The sequence below is a fragment of the Heterodontus francisci genome, chromosome 2, assembly GCF_036365525.1.
Source record: "Heterodontus francisci isolate sHetFra1 chromosome 2, sHetFra1.hap1, whole genome shotgun sequence".
NCBI classification, from domain to species: Eukaryota; Metazoa; Chordata; class Chondrichthyes; order Heterodontiformes; family Heterodontidae; genus Heterodontus; species Heterodontus francisci.
The window spans coordinates 127,388,404-127,410,169 of record NC_090372.1 but is presented as its reverse complement, the minus strand read 5'-3'; the positions used below and the strand labels follow the sequence as shown (position 1 = coordinate 127,410,169).

Genomic DNA, 21,766 nt, shown 5'->3' with positions numbered 1-21,766 from the left:
CTTCATAGTTTAAACTAATTTTCAATAATTGTATGGCCTATATATATGTATGTAATTTCACAGATTTTGAGCTTTAAAGAAAAAATAGGAATAGCATTTGCTACTTTCCAATTCTCTGACCTTTGTCCAGTTGTTACGACCAGGTGAGAGGTGTCAGGGTTCCCTTTCAACCTTCACCTGGTCTTACTGTAACAGGGTTTTATTTTTAAACGCATTGTGTTTTAGCTCCCCCTTGGTGAATCCTTGTTCTCTGCTTTCCAATTATAAGGCCAAGAAATTAGCACAAACAGGCTTTCTTAGGTTTAAAGAAGAAAGATTGAAATTTATTAAAACTTGAACTCTTAATTCGGTTGACGCCCACGGATACATGACGCGCTCACGCTAGCATGCATAGGCAATACACACACACAAATCGAGACGGAAAAGAGCAGAAGAAAAATAAAGTGGAAAGGTTTGAGGTAATTTCTGAAGAGGGTTTTGTTACTGTGCTTCGAGCTTGCTGTAGTCTTTGATTGTAGGTAGATCTTGCTTTTTCATGGGGCCCAGTATTATTTTTAAACCTTGTTCACTGTAGGAGACTTTTCTTTCTTGGAGTTCATGAGTCTTCAGGGGGTTTCAGTTCAGTGAGAAAGAGATAGGAGGAGAGGAGGGTTTTTTCCTGTCCAGGAGCAAAGAGCTTTCTGTCAGTTCACACACTCTCTACAACTTAAACCTCCCCAAGTTGGCCAGCAGGGTGGTCACGTGACTGACTGGTTTGACCAGGTTGTTTCTGTGTATTGTATGAGAGCACAACAAGGGTGACCATGGTGACTGCAACAACTACCGTGGAATCTCCCTGCTCAGCATTGTGGGGAAAGTCTTCGCTCGAGTCGCTTTAAACAGGCTCCAGAAGCTGGCTGAGCGTGTCTACCCTGAGGCACAGTGTAGCTTTCGAGCAGAGAGATCCACCATTGATGTGCTGCTCTCCCTTCGCCAGCTACAGGAGAAATGCAGCAAACAACAGATGCCCCTCTACTTTGCGTTCATTGATCTCACTAAAGCCTTTGACCTCGTCAGCAGAAGTGGTCTCTTCAGACTACTAGAAAAGATCAGATATGCACCAAAGCTACTAAGTATCATAGCCTCATTCCATTGCAATGAGGCGCCTCATCAGACCCCTTTTCCTATCCTGAGTGGCGTGAAACAGGGCTGTGTTCTCGCACCTAGACTGTTTGGGATCTTCCCCCTGCTGCTCTCACATGCATTCAAGTCTTCAGAAGAAGGAATTTTCCTCCACGCAAGATCAGAAGGCAGGTTTTTCGACCTTGCCCATCTAAGAGCGAAGACCAAAGTACAGAAAGTCCTCATCAGGGAACTCCTCTTCGCTGACGATGCTGCATTAACATCGCACACTGAAGAGTGTCTGCAGAGACTCATCAACAGGTTTGCGGCTGCCTGTAACGAATTTGGCCTAACCATCAGCCTCAAGAAAACGAACATCATGGCACAGGACGTCAGAAATGCTCCATCCATCGATATCGACGACCACGCTCTGGAAGTGGTTCAAGACTTCACCTACCTAGGCTCAAATATCACCAGTAACTTGTCTCTCAATGCAGAAATCAACAAGCACATGGGAAAGGCTTCCACTGCTATGCCCAGACTGGCCAAGAGAGTATGGGAAAATGGCGCACTGACACGGAACACAAAGGTCCGAGTGTATCAAGCCTGTGTCCTCAGTACCTTGCTCTATGGCAGCGAGGCCTGGACAACGTATGTCAGCCAAGAGCGACGTCTCAATTCATTCCATCTTCGCTGCCTCCGGAGAATACTTGGCATCAGGTGGCAGGACCGTATCTCCAACACAGAAGTCCTCGAGGCGGCCAACATCCCCAGCATATATACCCTACTGAACCAGCGGCACTTGAGATGGTTTGGCCATGTGAGCCGCATGGAAGATGACAGGATCCCCAAAGACGCATTGTACAGCGAGCTCGTCACTGGTATCAGACCCACCGGCCGTCCATGTCTCCGCTTCAAAGACGTCTGCAAACGCGACATGAAGTCCTGTGACATTGATCACAAGTCGTGGGAGTCAGTTGCCAGTGATCGCCAGAGCTGGCAGGCAGCCATAAAGGCGGGGCTAAAGTGTGGCGAGTCGAATAGACTTAGCAGTTGGCAGGAAAAAAGACAAGCGTAAGGGGAGAGCCAACTATGTAACAGCCCCGACAAACAATTCTATCTGCAGCACCTGTGGAAGGGCCTGTCACTCTAGAATTGGCCTTTATAGCCACTCCAGGCGCTGCTTCACAAACCACTGACCACCTCCAGGCGCTTACCCATTGTCTCTCAAGACAAGGAGGCCAAAGAAGAAGAAGATGGGAGCAGGGATAGCTCCTTTGTTCCAACGCTGCCTGCTAATATGCAAAAATGTCTTGCCGGCCAGGGGCCTGACAATTGCTTGTAACAGGTCTTCTCTTTTTCCCAGCAACAATGTGAAATTTAATGTCCATGTGACTAAAGTTATGTGCCCCATTCTTGGCAGGTGGGGGCCTGCATGACACCAGTGCAGTTGGGAAAATATTGATGAGGGAGTGCAGCAATCTCTTCAGCCAACTCATGTCAAGTAACAATGTGATAAAATTCTGCTGTGCTGCTCTGCACTGTTGAATACCTGTTGACATTTGCTACTGAGGATTCAATGTCAAAAAATTGCTACCTGAGCAGACAGGCTATTAGCGTCTGTGGAATTGTATCTTGGTGAACAGCGGTGCCTTCAGGAATCAAGGTTTTGGGGGTGGTGGGCAGAGGAACTAGAAAAAATGATACCTTTATTTGCTTGTTGGATTTATAAGCATTTATATTGTAGTATTGATTAACATATGTTTTATCTTTGAAGTTAAACAATATTCTGTGTGCTACTTGTTTTTAGGATATTGCTTCTTAAACATGATGAAACTACATTGCAATATGGAGCATTCCTGTAAAAGCTTATGCAGTAATTACAGAAATGTTAATAGTGATTTGTTTAGACTATTGATTCAGTCTTTTTTAGTTGCTAAAATTATTGGGTTAAAAAAACTCCTGTAGGATCTTCAGAATATTTTAAGGCATTTCACACAAGGAACTACTTCTAAACAGCAGTGATTGTGCTGTAGGCAGTGTGTGAGATAATATCAGCCCTTGTGGGTACAAAGGGCACTTGTAGATCTTAAGACCCCTATTTCTTTATACCAGTTTGGAAATCCACACATTCTGTATTTTTTGCATTTTGTTTGTTCACTTCAGATTTCAGAAACGACTTGTTTTAGAACACTTAGAAATTGCCCAGCATGTGTCAGATAGACTTTTAATATCCAGTGAAGCTTGCTATACGTATAGTATAAAATGAAATGTGATCCTTTGGCTTGTACAGTGGTTTAGAATATTATTTTTTCATCTCTGATCTGGATTTCATTCCAGCCATATTGAAGGGATGAAGTTTCAATCTTCTGCCAGCTATAATGGTCTTAAAGTGAATTGAGTAAGTGAGCAAGGCAGCTGCAGTTCAGTTCCAGGTGAATGAAACTGCACAGTATCTGAGATTGCCAGTCTTGATAGACAGTTGTTGGGTGAAATAAAAAAAATACATATATATACCTTCCATGACGGCGCTTCTGACATGTCTTCCTTTTTCCTCAACCAAGGATTCCCTCCCCACTGTGGTTGACAGGGCCCTCAATCGTGTCCGGCTCATTTCCCGCACCTCTACCCTCACCCCTTCCCCTCCCTCCCAGAACCGCAGCAGGGTTCCCCTTGTCCTCACTTTCCACCCCATCAGCCTCCATATCCAAAGGATCATCCTCCACCGTTTCCGCCACCTCCAGCGTGATGCCACTACCAAATGCATCTTCCCCTTCCTTCCCTTGTCAGCATTCCGAAAGGATCGTTCCCTCTGTGACACCCTGGTTCACTCCTCCATTACTCCCAACACCTCGTCCCCTTCCCATGGCACCTTCCCCTGCAATCGCAGGAGGTGTAATACCTGCCCATTTACCTCCTCTCTCCTCATTATCCTAGGCCCCAAACACTCCTTTCAGGTGAAGCAGCGATTTACTTGTACTTCTTTCAATGTAGTATACTGTATTCGCTGCTCACAATGTGGTCTCCTCTACATTGGGAAGACCAAATGCAGACTGGGTGACTGCTTTGCAGAACACCTCCGCTCCGCCCGCAAGAATGACTCCAAGCATCCGGTTGCTGGCCTTTTAATACACCCCCCTGCTGTCATGCCTACATCTCTGTCCTGGGATTGCTGCAGTGTTCCAGTGAACATCAACACAAGCTCTTGGAACAGCATCTCGTTTACCGATTAGGCACACTACAGCCAGCCGGACAGAACATTGAGTTCAATAATTTCAGAGCATGATGGGGGGCCCCCCCCCCCCCCCCATTTTACTTTTATTTTTAGTTAATATTTTCTTTTTTCTTTTTGTTTGTTTCATTTTATTTCATCTTAGTTTGTTCAGTTTGCTTACCCAGTTTTTTTTTCATGTTTGTATTTGCGGCTTTTCAATTTCAGTCCGTTAACACCCTATCTGTACTAATGCTTTGTCTTTCAACGCGCCATTAAGATATTGTTTGCCTTTGCTTCACGACCTTCTGGTCAGCTATTCTGTGACCTTGTCCACCTACACCTCCTTTGTTATCTCTTGCCCCACCTCCGCTTTACTTGCTTATAACTTTTCACATTTCTAATATTTGCCAGTTCTGAAGAAGGGTCACTGACCTGAAATGTTAACACTGCTTCTCTCTCCACAGATGCTGCCAGACCTGCTGAGTATTTCCAGCATTTCTTGTTTTTATTTCAGATTTCCAGCATCCGCAGTATTTTGCTTTTTTTAAAAAAAAAAATACATACTTGTGGAGCAGTTGTTTTCAAACTGGGATTAAGATACATTGTTAAAGAAAAGATGGAACTTTTCCTGTGGGTGTAATTAACATGGGTGAATTTGATTGTGACTCAGATGGATAAACTGGACGAATGCTTCATTAGCTATATTGTATTAACATGCTGGTCAACATTAACCATCTCAAATACAAGTCTTAATGCAGCTTCAGCTATAGCTTTTCACATTTTACTTTTATTACAAGGCATTTATTTAGCTCCTTGTGCAAAGATAAAGATTTTTGTTTACTAAACTTAGTCAATCTTGGAAGTCATGAAGAGGGTTGATGTGGATATGGACTTTCAAAAGATGTTTGACAAAGTACCAGACAGTAAACTTGTTAAAATTAATGCCCGTGGCCTTAAAGGAGCAATGACCATGCTAGTTTGGCCACACTTCAAGATGGTCTCGAAGCCTTGGAGAAGGTGCTGCAGATTTATTAGTAATATTCAAAAGAGAATTCGATAAATACTGTAAGGAGAAAAAATTGCAGGGCTGTGGGGGAAGATCAAGACAGTGGGATTAATTGAATAGCTGTACCAAAGAACCAGCATGACACAATAGTTGAATGGCCTCCTTCTGTGCTGTATCTTTTTATGATTCAAAGTACATGAGAGGAAAGGTTATGCTGATGGGGTTAGATGAAGTAGGGTGGGAGGATCAATAATTTCAGAGCATGACGGGTCCCCTTTTTTATGCTTAGTGTTTTTTTCTTTTTCCTTTTTTATTTGGTTATTTTATTTTAAGTTTTTCAGTTTGTTTCCACTGTGCTTACCCACTGTTTTGGTTTTTTAATTTTTTTTTGTTTGTGCTTGGAGTGCTCTGTGCTTTACAGTCATTCACATCCTTTCTTTACTAATGCTTTGTCTTTCAGCATACCATTCGCCTTTGTTCCATGACCTTCTGGCCAGTTATTCTGTGACCCTGTCCTATCGACACCTTCACCTTTTTGTTATCTCTTGACCCACCCCACCCTTTACTTAAAACATTTTACATTTCTAATATTTGTCAATTCTGATGAAAGGTCACTGACCTGAAACTTTCTCTCTGCTTCTTTCTGCACAGATGCTGCCAGACCTGCTGAGTATTTCCAGCATTTCTTGTTTTTATTTCAGATTTCCAGCATCTGCAGTATTTTGCTTTTATTTTGGGGTGGGAGGATGTTCCTGTGGAGCATAAACATCGGCATGGACCAGTTGGGCTGAGCAGCCTATTTCTGTGATGTAAATTTCATATAAACTTGCACATAGTTCATTAAACTATTAAAAACTATAAAAGGTTTAGTAAAATAATTTTTCTTTTGTTACTGAGGAAAATATACTCCAGTGACACTCTTGGGTACAATGAATTTGTTTTAAATTTCTCCTGTATGTAGTACACTTCTTGGAACTCCTGTTGGAGTATCCAATATATAAAACCTCTGAATAACCTTTTGCATCTCATTGTTGAAGTGGCTTGGATTAATTACTGTTGGAGGATCCACCATCAAATTTGATTTGGTTCTTAAAATTGACAGCTGATGAAAACACTCTACTGCAATTTATTGCTTTTTATCCTTACCACACAATGCAACAGCCAACAGCAACAACAACATGCAAGACAAACAGAAACTGTTGGAAGTACTTAGGTCTGGCAGCATTTGTGGAGAGCGAAACAGTTATCATTGAAGGTCGATGACCCTTCATCTGTATCTCCAGCATTTTCTGTTATTTCGGATTGCCAGCATCTGCAGTATTTTGCTTTTGTAACAACAACTTGCACTTGCTCCTTTAACACAGTAAAGCATCCCAAGGCACTTCACGAGTGCTATCAAACAAAATTTGACGCTGAGCTGCATAAAAAGGTAATAGGGAAGTTGACCAGAAGTCTGGTCAAAGAGGTAGATTTTAAGGAGCAGCTTAAAGGAGGCTTCTAGATAGAAAGAGGTGAAGAGAAGGAATTTCAAGGTTTGATGTAAGGAGCTGAAAGCATAGCTTCCAATGGTGAAACTATTAAAATAAGGGATGTGCAAGAGGTCAGAACTGGCGGAACCACAAAGATCTGAAGGGTTGTATGGCTAGAGGAGTTTGCAAAGATGGGGGAGTGGTGAGGCCATGGAGGGATTTGAAAATGAGAGGATTTTAGAATTGCTCTTTTGCTGGACTGGCAGCCAATGTAGGTCAGTGAGCACAGGGGCGATAGGTGTCCAAGACTTAGTGCGAGTTAGGATAAGAACTGCAGTGTTTTGGATGAGCTCGAGTTTATGTTTGGGGTATAAGATGGGAAGCTGGCCAGGAAAGTGTTGGAATAGTCAAGTCTACAGGTAATAAAGTCACAGATGAGCGTTTCAGCAGCCAATGAGTTGAGGCAGGTGCAGAGTCAGACAATGTTATATAAATGGAAGTTACTGGTCTTTAGTGATTTTTAGTTTTAGAGATACAGCACTGAAACAGGCCCTTCGGCCCACCGAGTCTGTGCCGACCATCAACCACCCATATATACTAATCCCATATTCCTGCCACATCCCCACCTGTCCCTATATTTCCCTACCACCTACCTATACTAGGGGCAATTTATAATGGCCAATTTACCTACCAACCTGCAAGTCTTTTGGCTTGTGGGAGGAAACCGGAGCACTTGGAGGAAACCCACGCAGACACAGGGAGAACTCGCAAACTCCACACAGGCAGTACCCAGAATTGAACCCGGGTCGCTGGAGCTGTGAGGCTGCGGTGCTAACCACTGTGCCACTGTGCTGCCCTATGTGTTGTCAGAAGCTCAGGGTCAAATGTTACCAAGGTTGTAAACGGTCTAGTTCAGCTTCTAACAGTTGCCAGGCAGGGGCTCGGAGCCAGTGCCAAGGCAGCATAGCTTGTGTTGGGAACCGAAGACAATGGCTTCGGTCTTCCCAACATTTAATTAGAGAAAATTTCTGCTGGATGGTTTTGCAGTGCTGATTAAGGAAGTCCTGCCTATTGCATGCTACTTTCATTGCAACACAGGACCATTCAGTGCAGATAGTCAGGTGTCACAGCATGTGTAGTACTTTTGAGAACTGTGTATTTTTTTGCATTTGTTTATATTTAGGTATCGTAGTGCAGTGATTAATTAAAAGGCTAGTCATCCAGAAACCTGGACTACCCATCTAGAAAATGAGTGTTAAAATCTCAGCATGACAGTTTGAGAATTTGAATTCAGTTTAGAAAAAAAAAAGCTAGTATCAGTAACAAGTAACCGTGAAGCTGGCAAATTGTCGTAGAAACCCAACTGGTTCAGTAATCTTCTTTACAGAAGAAAACCTGCTGCCCTTACCTCGTCTGGCCCATGTGTCACTCCAGTCCCGCACTGATGTTGATTCTTCACTGCCCTCTGCGACCTAGCAAGCCACCCAGTTGTATCAAGCCATGACCAACCGTTCCAAGAAGAAAAGGTCCACCACCGCTGGGCAACTAAGAATGCACAATAAAAACCAGGTTTTTCAGGGATGCACAGATCCAGAGAATGAGTTTAAAAATATCCAGTTAATCTTTCAGAAAAAGAAATTCAGACTCAGGTGGACACAAAAAAAAATCCTACGTCGATATATTTCAAGTGCCCGAGGCAGCATTTTCTCTCACCACATCAAAACCATTCATGTAATTTAGTTTGTAGGGTGTGTAAATTGTCTACCACAGTTGTCTACAAAATAGCAGCGACTACACTTCAAAAAAAATTCTTAAGTATTTTAGTATATCCTGAGGATAAGTAAACTTTATATAAATACAAATTCTTTTCTTTGTAATATCAGTCGGTGACTTATTGGATGTTTTTCGTATTATAGGCATGTGAATACACTTGGATGCCTATTTTAAGTGCAGTATATTCCAGTTGAGTAGTCAAGCAAAGTTGATCTTTACACTACAGCAGCTTTCTTTGGCAGTGAATTCAGTTTGGAATCTAGCAATTTTTATTTTTAATTGAAAGTTTTACATGATTAGATTTGGAAATCCAAGCAGATGACCAGATTTACACACACACTGGCCAGAATTTTATGCCCCTTAGGAGCCGACGCACCCCCCCCCCCCTCACCACCATGCAGGAGTGGGCTGGTGCTGGGGGTTGGTTGTAAGTTTGAGTGAGAAGCAGGGGGGGCTCTTCCTAACGCCTTCCTGCCCCGGCTGAAAATTTGCAAGAGGCAGCGGTGGCGAAAAACAGCTCTCCCGCCCCAGGCCACTTACATGCCACTTCAGGGCCTCCTTCCGGCACCGCTGGTATTTTATCAGCGGGTGGCTGAGGTCCTCCAGGAGGCCGCTAAGTAAAATCTGGCGGCCTGCTTGCGGGCTAGGGGGACCTCCTGATTGGGAACCCTGTGCCCCACGAAGAGCCACACCACCCGCAGCCCAACTTCCCCCACTACACAACACTCCTTCTGACCCCCTTGCCCTGCTGGGGCCTGGCTGATTGTCCTCAGCGAGGCCCCACAAACTTTTATCTTTTTTTCCGGGGCAAGCGTCCCTCTTGCTGCTGAAGTTGGGTGCACTCCCAATAGTGGCCACTGCTCCTGGTGGCGTTGCTGGACTAAGAGCTGCTGTCCTACTGATTGGGGGTGGGACCTCCTGCGTTAGATGGGCGGAAGTCCTGCCCAAGGCCAGTTAAGGGCCTGGTGTGTTAAATCTTGGCGTGGTTCCTGGGCCCACCATTGGCAGGCTCGCCCCTGACCTTTTGGCCAGTGGTGCAATGTCAAATTCTAGCCATTGTTATATTGAAGGATGAGGTGCTTAGTCTCTGATAGGTCCATACCTCCAGTATTAGGATAATTTGTAGTTTATGAACCATTAAGAAATGATCATGTTTGCATTAGAATTTTATAGCTGTTATGTAGTAACTTTGAATTTCTGCCATGCTAACAAATTCTGCATTCATTTATTTTGGCAGTAAAACCGTGATAGAAATTTTTGGATATGTTGATAGGTTCCAGTTTGCTTGAAAGTTTTGCTTCAAAGTTTTCCGGTTTGGAAAAATTAAAAGCAACTTACATATAGTGTAAACTGCTGAGAAAGACATTGAAGAAAATTACTTTCATTAAAGAAAAAGTAAAAAATCTGACTCTCACCTGGAAAATACAGCAATCTTTATTGGTAGAATTCTCCCTTTTGCAAACAAATCATGGGACCAACACGGTAAAAAGTCAAATTTCTTGGATAGATTTATTGTCCAAGGCTTTTTCAGTGATCTGGCATAGCAACTGAAGTTAAGACTAACTTTTAAATGCATTAGAGGAGGAGTTGGGAACTAGCAGGTAACATTAGAGAGGAAAAACAAGGTGCACAAAGAATTGCGAGAGACAGATAGCATTAGAGTAAGAAGTAAGATATTAGGTGGGGTCAGTGTAAGAGGAAATGCAAGAAGGCCTAAATTGGGTTTACTGTGCACTGAATGCATGGAGTGTGGTAAATAAAGTTGGTGAACTGCAGACACAGGTAGCCATATAGGAATATGATACTCTCCAAGTCTATATTAGGATAATTAATGTAAAGGGGGGGGGGGGGGGGGGGAATAGTTTCTGAAGTGTGTTCAGGAGAATTTTCTCCAGTATTTTTCTAGTCCAACGTGGAAGGAAGCATTGCTGGGTCTGGTTCGAGGGAATGAGGTGGGACAAGTGGATCAAGTGTCAGTAGGGGACAGTGATCATAGTATCATAAGCTTTAGGTTAGCTATGGAGAAGGACAAGGAGCTATCCAGAGTGACAATAATTAATTGGCGGAAGCCAACTGCAGTGGAGTGGGAACTGTTTTAGCCCCAGTAAATTGGTATCAAAGATTGGCAGGCAAAACTGTCATTGAACAATGGGCTGCCTTTTAAAGAGCTACTATGGGTACAGTTGAGCTACATTCTGATGAGGGAGGAAAGGTAGGAGAAACAATGCTAGAGCTCCCTGGATAATAGTTAGTTGAAGCAGAAAAAGGGTGCATATGACAGATGTCAGGTGGATAATGCAAGTGAGAACCAGGCTGAATATGGAAAGTTGAGGGGAAATGAAATAAGAACAAAGAAGAGTATGGAAAGAGACTGGCAAGCAACTTAAAAGAATCCAGAAGCCTTCTATAGGCATAGAAATAGAAAAAAATGGTGGTAAAACGAGAAGTGGGACCAAAAAGAGGATTTATGCATGGAGGCAGAGGGCATAGCTGAGTACTTGGCATCTGTCTTTACCAAGGAATAAGATGCTGCCAAAGTCAGTGAAAGGAGATGGTTGAGATACTGGATGGGCTAAAAATTGATAGAGGGATCATAGAATGGTTACAGCACAGAAGGAGTTCATTTGGCCTGTCGTGTCCATGCTGGCTCTCGAGCAAGTCAGTTCATCCCACTTCCCTGCCCTGTCCTCCGAGCTCTGCAAATGTTTTCACTTCAGGTGCTTATCCAATTTTCTTTTGAAAGCCACGATTGAATCTGCCTCCACCTCACTCGCAGGCAGTGCATTCTAGATTCTAACCACTCCCTGTGTTTTAAAAAAAAAAAAATGATTTTCCTCATGTTGGTTCTTTTGCCAATCCACCTTAAAATCAGTATCCTCTGGTTCTTGACTCTTTCCACCAATAGGTAGAGTTTCTCCCTATCTACTCTGTCCCGACCCCTCATTATTTTGGAAACCTCAATCAAATCTCATGTCAACCTTCTCTAAGGAAAACAACCCCAAGTTCTCCAATCTATCCAAATAACTGAATTCCTCATCCCTGGAAGCATTCTCGTAAATCTTTTCTGCACCTGCTCTTAAAACCTTCACAGCCTTCCTAAAGTGTGATGCCCAGAATTGGGCACAATGCTCCAGTTGAGGCTGAGGATTAGGCTGGCTTTACTTAAATTTTTATCAGTCACCAGGACTGGATTAGATCCATTCAAGGAGACCTGAGAGAAATCCGGGTGGAAATTAGTAGTACCAGCCATAATCTTCCAATCCTGCTTAGACATGGAGGTGGTGCCAGAGGACTGGAGAATTTGCAAATGTTCAAAAAAGGGTGTCAGGATAAGCTCACCAACTACAGGCCTGTCAGTTGAATCTCGGTGGTGGGAACGAAATAATGATTTTGTCCAAATTAAGTCACTTGGACAAATGTGGATTAATTAAGGAAAAACAGATTTTTGTTAAGGGCAAATCTGTTGAAGTAATTTGAGATCTTGGTGTGATAAGAGTGACTTGATGCAGTTGATGTGTAAATGGGCTTCCAAAAGGTGTTAAAGTGTCACATGACAACTCTGCTGACAAGCCTGAGGTCCATGGAATAAAAGGGACAGTGGCAGCATGGACATGAAATTGGCTGAGTGACAGGAAACAGTAGTGGTGAATGGTTGTTTTTTGAGCTGGAGGAAGGTATCTAGTGGGGTTCCTCTTGATCTATATCAATGACATAGACTTCGGTGTGCAGAGCACAATTTCAAAATTTGAAGATGAGACAAAACAGAAATATTGTGAACTGTGGGAAGGATATTTTTTATTTATTTAGAGATACAGCACTGAAACAGGCCCTGACTTTGAATATATTGTTAGAGATGGATGGGTTTGATCCACATTGGCTCATGGACCAAACTTTTTTTTTAAAGTTATCACCAAAATTGCCTATTTCCACCTCCATAACATTGTCTGGCTTTGACCTTGCCTCAGCTCATCTGCTGTTGAAACCCTCACCTTGCATTTGTTACCTCCTAGACTTAATTATTCCAATGCACTCCTGGCTGGATTCCCATGTTCTACCCTCCCCAAATTTGTGTTCATTCAAAACTCTGCTGCCCATGTACAAATCCACACTATGTCCTGCTCACCCATCACACCCATGTTTGCTGATTTACATTGGCTCCCAGTCAAGCCATGTCTTGATTTATAATTCTCAAACTTGTTTTCAAATCACATTTGTTTTCAAATTTCATTTCTGGTCTCTTGAACATTCCGTTTCTAATCACTCCACCATTGACAGTCCTGCCTTCAGCTGCCTAGGCCCTCAGCTCTGGAATTCCCTCCCTATATCTCGCTGCCTCTCCTCCTCTCTTTCCTCCTTTTAAGACTCTCCTTAAAACCTACTGCTTTGACCAAGCTATTGGTCATCTGGCCTATTATCTCCTGTGTGACTGTGTCAAACTTTGTTCCATAATGTTCCTGTAAAATGATTTGAGACTTTTTATTAGGCACTATAAGGAACAAGTTGTTCTTGTCGTTGTTTCCCCACGCACCCCCCCCCCCCCCCCCCCCCCTCCCACCCCACCCCCAGCTGAGGCTGAACCAGACTGTTTGCAACCTCGATGCCATTTTTGGCGCAGGATGTGCTTCTGACTGCATATCCATCTTATCAGTAAGACTGCCTATTTCCACCTCCTGTGATGTGGCCTAACTCCAGCAGAGCCGTAGCTCATCTGCTGCTGAAACCCTCATCCATGCCTCTGTTACTTCTAAACTTGACTACTGCAGTGCACTGCTGGCTATTCTCCCACGTTCTAACCTCCATAAAATTGAAGAAATCTAAAACACTCCTGCCCATGCCCTAACTCGCACTAAATACCATTCAGCTATCACCTCTCTGCTAGCTGACCTACATTGGCTCCCGTTTAAACAACACTGTGATTTAAAAATTCTCATCCTTGTTTTCAGATCCCTCCATGGCCTCACCCCTCCCTATCTCTGTAATCTCCAGCTCTGCAAATCTCCACTTTATCTGTGCTCCTCAAATTCTGGCCTCTTGAGAATCCCCAATTTTAATTAGTCTACCATTCGTCACTGTGCCTTCAGCTGCTAAGGCTCAAAGCTCTGGAATTCCCTCCTTAAACCTTTCTGCCTCTCTACTTCTCTTTCCTCCGATAAGACATTCCTTACAACATATCTGTTGTACTAAGCCTTTAGTTACCTGTCCTAAAATCTCTTTGTGGCTCAGTGTCAAATTTTGTTTGGTAATACTCCTATGTAGTGCCTTGGGATTTTTTTTCTACATTAAGGGCTCTTGTATAACTGCAATTGTTTTCTCCCCATGTGTCTCTCCCTGTATCAAACTGTATCCTGAATGAACCTGTGTTTTTCTTCCACTACTATACCCAACCATTCATGGTGTTTGTCACCGTTTTCAGCCGCAAGAGGACCAACATATGTTAAATAACCAGTTCTTGTGAAAGTAATTGTCATAGAAGCTGGGCATAACTGACTATAAGTCATTGTGTGGAGCATCTGTACATGTAAAAATGTGTCTCTTAGTAGCTGTTCTGCCCTTCTGTGATTGGTAAAATTCATGCAGTAAATTGCGCCAGTAAAATAAATAGTTCAACCTCTAAGATGTGGCTACATTTGTCCTTCCTGTTGTAGCACTTTTTTATATTATAGAAGCATTGCCAGGAAAGTGCAATACTGCAAATCTGAAACCAAAACAGAAAAAAAAACTGATGACATATAGCACATCAATCAGCATCTGTGTAGAGGACAGAAAATATTTTGAGTTTACATCCTGCTTCAGAACTGAGAAACTCAGTTTCAGCTTCTTTGTTGATGGCAGTACACAAACTAAAAACTCTATATTCAATTGACATTCTCAACTTCTAATATGTTGCAATTTTAACTGAAATACAAGTAATTTGTTAGTTTGTGTTACACCAGTAGATGATGACATGAGATGATAGTTTATTTTGCTACATTGATAATGCAAGGAATGTGAATGAAAAGTGGTCACCAGTTTGGAATGCTAATATGTAGATTCTCAAAATCAAGTGCAGATTTGTGTTTTCTACTGAATATAAGTATGAAATTCTAGACAAATATGGAACTAATTTCTGATCTAGCCAGAAACAACAGAACAAAGAGATGGTCTGTAAAGTATATTAGAACACTGCTTATTTACTGCCTTTTTAATGGAGAAGGAATTGTTTACAGTGTTTAACTTTGAGCTGTACAACACTCGTCTACGATTAAACTGTTTACTTATTGTGGTGTCTTTATCTTCCTAGCAGTTGCTGTTACAGTTCTGTCAATTTGGTTGCCGATTTGAATCTACTTCTGCACTATCTGAATCAGTACCATGAGAAGGTTTGCGTATTGCAAGGTGGTTTTGGCCACCTCATTAGTCTGGATGCTACTGGATATGTTCCTACTGCTTTACTTCAGTGAATGTAACAAGTGTGAAGACAAGAAAGAACGAGGCCTACCTGCTCATGAAAGTAAGAAACATCCCACATAAGTTAAATAGCCTTTTAGAAGATAATGTGATGGAACAAGCACTAAGTCAAGTCAGGACAAAATCGCATGCAACTTGATTCATAACAGTACTGTTGACCATAATGTTACTGACTACTCTAGGAATAGATCTAAGACACTTTATTCTACCATTTTTACCAAGATTTTGTTCATTAAAAATAACAGCCACTTGTTTTACTTTTAATGCATCTATTTTGATATGACCGGAGCTATATTTAAATTGATTTGTAACACATTTGCATTTGTTTATCATGTCATGCTCTGTCAGTTATCAACACCTAAGAAACGTAATGTATTGCTGATTGCCAAGAATTTCTCTGTATTGGGGTTAAGTATGTATTTAACTGCATACACAAATGCTATATCCAGGATGCTTGAAATGGTGAAGAAAAAGTTAAATCCACATGGCTGCAATTATTTGGGTTCTCTATTCCCTCATTCCTGAAAAATGACATTTCGATCCAATTAATGCTGGTAATCTTGAAATGAAAGCGAATCTAAGTTAATTTTAGTTAAGATTACTGATTTTTACCTATATGTTAGATTTATTTCTGTCACATAATCAAAGGTCAACTTTGGTAGCTGAATTCAATTTTTCTGGTACATGCAATCCTGAAATGTGTGAAAAACGATGAGCAAAATGCTGTTGAATATGCATCCTACCAGTTAATTGCTTTTGGAAGAAAAGGGAGACATTTATCACCATTTCAATTTCCTTAAAAGATGAGGCAAGCAGTTTTTAGTGATGCAGAGACTGATACTAATGCCATTAAGTGGCCTCACTTTTGTACAAGCAAAGATCCACTGTGAACAGAATATCGTATTTACTCGTGTAAATGTCTAATTTTTGAGACCAATTTTTGGGGCTAAACTTTGGGTGGTTGACTTTTACACGAGTCATATTTTCGAACTTTTATCAACAAAATAATAGCCACCCTGGAGACAGACCTAATTAGTGTAAATTCATTTATTTAAACAAGTCATATACAATTTTTATTACAGTAAATGGAACAATTTAATAACTGAAATTAATTAGAATAACTAATTAGAACTGAACATACATTAAAATTACTCCTCATCGTCTGCAATTCCTAATAGTTCCCAATCATCTGCTTGAATGGCATCATCATCATAGTCATTCCACAAATAATTATCCTCTGTACCATTGAATGCATTGGAAATTCCACATTTCTTGAATGATCTTTAAACAATGTTTTGAGCTAATTCCAAGCATCCACAACTCATTCAACCCAAGCTCCGTGACATCATCATCCACTTGGTGCAATTTAAAAATAGCCCAGATGAGCAAACATTTTTTTTCTTTACATAATCCACCTGGTCACAAATTCCACACTTTCCTTAGCCATGGTTTGCAGCCACCTTCATTCCCCTTCCCCACCCCCATCTCACCCGCAGTCCAACTTCGGCTGCCCAGCTCTGTACCGTACAGACACAGTTGACAAAGTAGTAGAACACTATGGTTCCCATCCTTTGTGATCATTGAAATGTTAACTGTACCACACAGGCAATTAGGCTGAATATGTATTGTATGTTGTGGTGAAATTATGAAGTTCCTGCCATTCTACCATTGGAGTCGGGGAGTTCATACTTCTGCTCACATGACTTTCCTATGCTCCTTCAACTCCCTCAGATGGTTATGTTGGAGAAACTAGACATTGCAGGTTGTACAATATGTTGAAAACAGCAGGCTTGGTAGTCATTTTCTAACATTAATCCCAGAGGACAGAAAGCCATTCGTCCTCTGTTCTTCCTCCATCTTCAGTATACAGAATTCCCCAAGCTGCCCCTCACTCTCCTAAACTCCAGCAGATACAAGCTTAGCCTGTCCAACCTTTTCCTCACCAGACAACCCGCCCATTCCAGCTATTAGTCTAGTAAATAAAAGTAAGAAATGCTGGAAATACTCAGGTCTGGCAGCATCTGTGGAGAGAGAAGCAGAGTTAACGTTTCAGGTCAGTGACCCTTCTTCAGAACTGGCAAATATTAGAAATGTAATAGGTTTTAAGCAAGTAAAGTGGTGCAAGAGGTAACAAAAGAGGTGTTTAAAGGACAAGGCCACAGAGAATAACTGACCAGAAGGTCATGGAGCAAAGGCTGCATGGTGTGTTAATAATGTGTTGAAAGACAAAGCGTTAGTACAGAGAGGGTGTTAATTGACAAACATGAACAGCCTGGCCCTAAGCACAAACATGAAAAAAAAAAGTGGGTAGGCACAGTAGAAACAAATTAAAATAAAATGAACAAATAAAGAAAAAAATAACTAAAAATAAAAAGGGGGGCCAGTCAAGCTCAGAAATTGGTGAACTCCGTGTTCAGTCTGGCAGGCTGTAGCGTGCCTAGTCGGTAAATTAGATGCTGTTCCTCGAACTTGCGTTGATTTTCATTGCAACACTGCAGCGATCCCACGACAGAGATGTGGGCATGAGAGCAGGAGGGTATGTTGAAATGGCCAGCAACCAGATGCTCGGGGTCGTGCTTTCGGACTGAGTGGAGGTGTTCTGCAAAGCGGTCACCCAATCTGCGCTTGGTCTCCCCAATGTAGAGGAGACTACATCAGTCAAGTAAACCTTCCCTGAACTGCTTCCAATGCATTTACATCCTTGCTTAACTAAAACTAATACTGTACACCGTACTCCAGATGTGGTCTCACCAATGGTCTGTATAACTGAAGCCTAACCTCCTTTCTTTTGTATTCAATTCCCCTTGCAATAAACTATAACGTTCTATTAGCTTTCCTAGTTACTTGCTGAACCTGTATCCTAACCTTTAGCGATTCATGCACAAGGACACCCACATCCCTCTGCATCTGAGCTTTGCAATCTCTCACCATTTAGATGGTATGCTGCTTTTTATTCTTCCTGCCAAAATGGACAATTTCACATTTTCCCACATTGTACTCCATTTGCCAGATCTTTGCCAACTCACTTAACCTATCCATATCCCTTTGTAGTCTCCTTATGTCCTCTTCACAACTTAGTTTCCTACCTATCTTTGTGTCATAAGCAAATTTAGTAACTGTATCTTTGGTCCCTTCAAACAAGTCATTTATATAAATTGTAAAAAGTTGAGGCCCCAGCACAGATCCCTGTGGCACAACACTCGTTACATCTTATCAACCAGAAAATGACTCATTTATGCCTATTGTCTGTTTCCTGTTAGCTTGCCAATATGTTATCCCCCACACCATGAGCTTTTATTTTCAACAATAACCTTTGATGTGGCACCTTTATGCAATGCCTTCTGGAAATCTAAGTACAGTACATCCACCAGTTCCCCTTTATCCACAGTACTTCAAAGAACTCCAATAAATTGGTTAAACATGATTTCCCTTTCACAAAACCATGTTGACGCTGCCAGTTTACCATGAATTTTTCTAAGTGCCCTGCTATAACATCTTTAAAAATAGCTTCTGACATTTTCCCTATGACAGATGTTAAGCTAACTGGCCTGTAGTTTCCTGCTTTCTGTCTCCCCTTTTTGAATAAAGGAGTTCTTTTCGCTATTTTCCAATCTAATGGACCCTTCCCCGAATCTAGGGGATTTTGGAAAATTAAAACTGACGCATCAACTATCTCACTAGCCACTTCTTTTAGGACTGTAAGATGAAGAAAGCTAAATTTATCTTGGGCTGTGCAACCAAAGATCAGATCATTTTTGCAAGGCACTGGTAAGACTGCACCTGGAGCAATATGTACAGTTTTGATACTATAGCAACATATACCCCACAATTGGAGGAAAGGGCAACCAAAGTGCTCAAAGTATCTGAGCCTGAGCTTTTAGGAGAAGTTGAGGATTGTTTACTCCAGAAAAAAGAAAGCTTATTAAGATATTAGTGGGGTCCCTGAAGAATTTTGAGTATTCAAGATTGTGATAGCGATAAGCTCTAGAACCATGGGATACTGACTCAAGCTTAGAAGCAGCAAGGCAGGCAGACAATTAAAATTTAACTACTTGATGTAGGGGATGGAGAATGTGTGGAAGAGTCCAGCCACTAAGGGTGAAAGTGGAGTTAGATACTCTGGAAAAATATAAGGAGACAGTGAGTGGATATTTAAGGGAGCAGGCAATTGAGTTATTGAGGGAGAAATGTTTTGCTGAGGAGGATCCCAAGATATGGAAAATGGTCCACATATTCCAGGATCTCGCCATTGATCTTGATTGACAGGGAGGTGTTGAGATGTGGAAGACGACCTGCGATTTCCGAGTGTTTCGTGAAAGACCCATTTTCTCATGCTTCGAAGAAGTTGTTGACAGTGATCTGGAGTTCAATTTCAGAGTGAGCGCGCATGCAAGCATCATCTGCATACTGAAGCTCAACAACTGAGGTTGGAGTGATTTTGGTTGTGGACTGAAGTAGAGGCCTGCTCGGGTCGGGGGAGAAAAGAACCCAACCCGAACCTGCCCGACCCACCGTGGACCTGAGCCCGACCCAACCCAACCATCCCTTTACTTACCTTCGGACTCAGAACCTGAAGAAAGCTGCAGCGCGTGCATCATGACTTCATAGTGACTTTGCTCGCTGCGCAGACTCAATTTCGTCCCAGCTCAAGTAAATTTTTTTCTTCTTTGAATTTCAATACTTGCCAGCAGAGCACTTAGTGTGTGTGTCCGGCCCAGCCCGACCCAACCCGAACACCATACCCTGCAGATGGGCCCGACCAATCCAAACCCGACACGTCATCGGGTCCTGTTGGGTTCGAGTCGAGTAGCAGGCCTCGAGACTGAAGGCAGCGTAGGTTGAACAGTTTCTCGTTTGTTCTATAGAATATTTCCATGCCTGCGGGTAATTTGCTGGAGGTGAGATGTACCATTGCAGCAAGGAAAATGGAGAAAAGGGTTGGTGCACTGACGCAGCCTTGCTTGACCCCAGTCTTGACTCAGACAATCTGTGGTGGTTCTGTTGAGGATCACAGCTTGCATGTCATTGTGAACTAGATGTAGGATGGTGATGAACTTCTGAGGAAAACCAAATTTGAGCAGGATGCTGCATAGGCCTTCGTGATTGACAGACTCAAAGGCTTTTATGAGGCCAAAGAAGGCTGTGTACAGCTGTTGGAGGTCCCTGCATTTTTCTTGGATTTGCCACTCAGTGAAGATGATGTCTGTGGTGCCCCTCGATGGACAAAAACTGCACTGTGACTCCAGAAGGAAGAGGCGCTTGAGGAGGATCCTTGCAATCATCTTCTCTCTGGCAGGCAGCAGGAAGATTCCTTTGTAGTTGCTGTAATCTGTCTCGTTTCCTTTCTTGAATAGTCACGATTACAACAACCCTGAAGTCCACCGGCCAGCACTCCTCATCACAAATTTTTTTTAAAAAATTCATTCATGGAATGTGGGCATCGCTGGGTGGGCCAGAATTTATTGCCCATCCCTAATTGCCCTTGAGAAGGTGCTGGTGAGCTGCCTTCTTGAACCGCTATAGTCCATGTGGGGTAGGTACAGCCAGTGCTGTTAGGAAGGGAGTTCCAGGATTTTGATCCAGTGACATTGAAGGAATGGTGATATAGTTCCAAGTCAGGATAATGTGTGACTTGGAGGGGAACATGCAGGTGGTGGTGTTCCCATGCATTTGCTGCCCTTGTCCTTCTAGGTGGTAGAGGTCGCGGGTTCGGAAGGTGCTGTCTAAGGAGCCTTGGCGTGTTGCTGCAGTGCATCTTGTAGATGGTACACACTGCTGCCACTGAGCATCGGTGGTGGAGGGAGTGAAGGTTTGTAGATGGGGTGCCAATCAAGTGGGCTGCTTTGTCCTGGATGGTGTCGAGCTTCTTGAGTGTTGTTGGAGCTGCACCCATCCAGGTAAGTGGAGAGTATTCCATCACACTCCTGACTTGTGCCTTGTAGATAGTGGACAGGCTTTGGGGAGTCAGGAGATGAGTTACTTGCCACAGGATTCCTAGTCTCTGACCTGCTCTTGTAGCCATAGTATTTATATGGCTACTCCAGTTCAGTTTCTGATCAATGGTAGCCCCTAGGATGTTGATAGCGGGGGATTCAGAGATGGTAATGCCATTGAATGTCAAGGGGAGATGGTTAGATTCTCTCTTGTTGGAGATGGTCATTGTGTGGCGTGAATGTTACTTGCCACTTATCAGCCCAAGCCTGGATATTGTCCAGGTCTTGCTGCATTTCTACACGGACTGCTTCAGTATCTGAGGGGTCGTGAATAGTGCTGAACATTGTGCAATCATCAGCGAACATCCCCACTTCTGACTTTATGATTGAAGGAAGGTCATTGATGAAGCAGCTGAAGATGGTTGGGCCTAGGACACTACCCTGAGGAACTCCTGCAGTGATGTCCTGGAGCTTAGATGCTTGACCTCCAACAACCACAACCATCTTCCTTTGCGTTCGGTATGACTCCAACTAGGGGAGAGTTTCCCCCTTGATTCCCATTGACTCCAGGTTTGCTTGGGCTGCTTGATGCCATACTAGGTAAAATGCTGCCTTGAGGTCAAGGCCGTCGCTCTCCCCTCACCTCTTGAGTTCAGTTCTTTTGTCCATGTTTGAACCAAGGCTGTAATGAGGTCAGAAGCTGAGTGGCCTTGGCGGAACCCAAAATACGCATCACTGAGCAGGTTATTGCTAAGCAAGTGCTACTTGATGGCACTGTTGATGACCCCCTCCATCACTTTACTGATTGAGAGTAGACTGATGG

The 21,766-nt window shown here is 42.7% G+C and overlaps 1 protein-coding gene across 3 annotated transcripts in view; it reads left to right on the top strand.

The window, feature by feature from the left end:
• The window catches only part of galnt1 (UDP-N-acetyl-alpha-D-galactosamine:polypeptide N-acetylgalactosaminyltransferase 1), a 203,273-nt gene that overhangs the window by 32,103 nt on the left and 149,404 nt on the right, over positions 1 to 21,766 (top strand). For 2 of the 3 annotated variants that reach the window (XM_068010567.1, XM_068010548.1), the window contains exon 2: positions 14,844 to 15,053. In XM_068010567.1, coding sequence (XP_067866668.1) covers positions 14,915 to 15,053 — 139 coding nt within the window. In that variant the 5' untranslated portion in view covers positions 14,844 to 14,914. The remainder of the gene's footprint in view (positions 1 to 14,843; positions 15,054 to 21,766) is intronic. The other variant, XM_068010558.1, reaches the window with a different exon arrangement.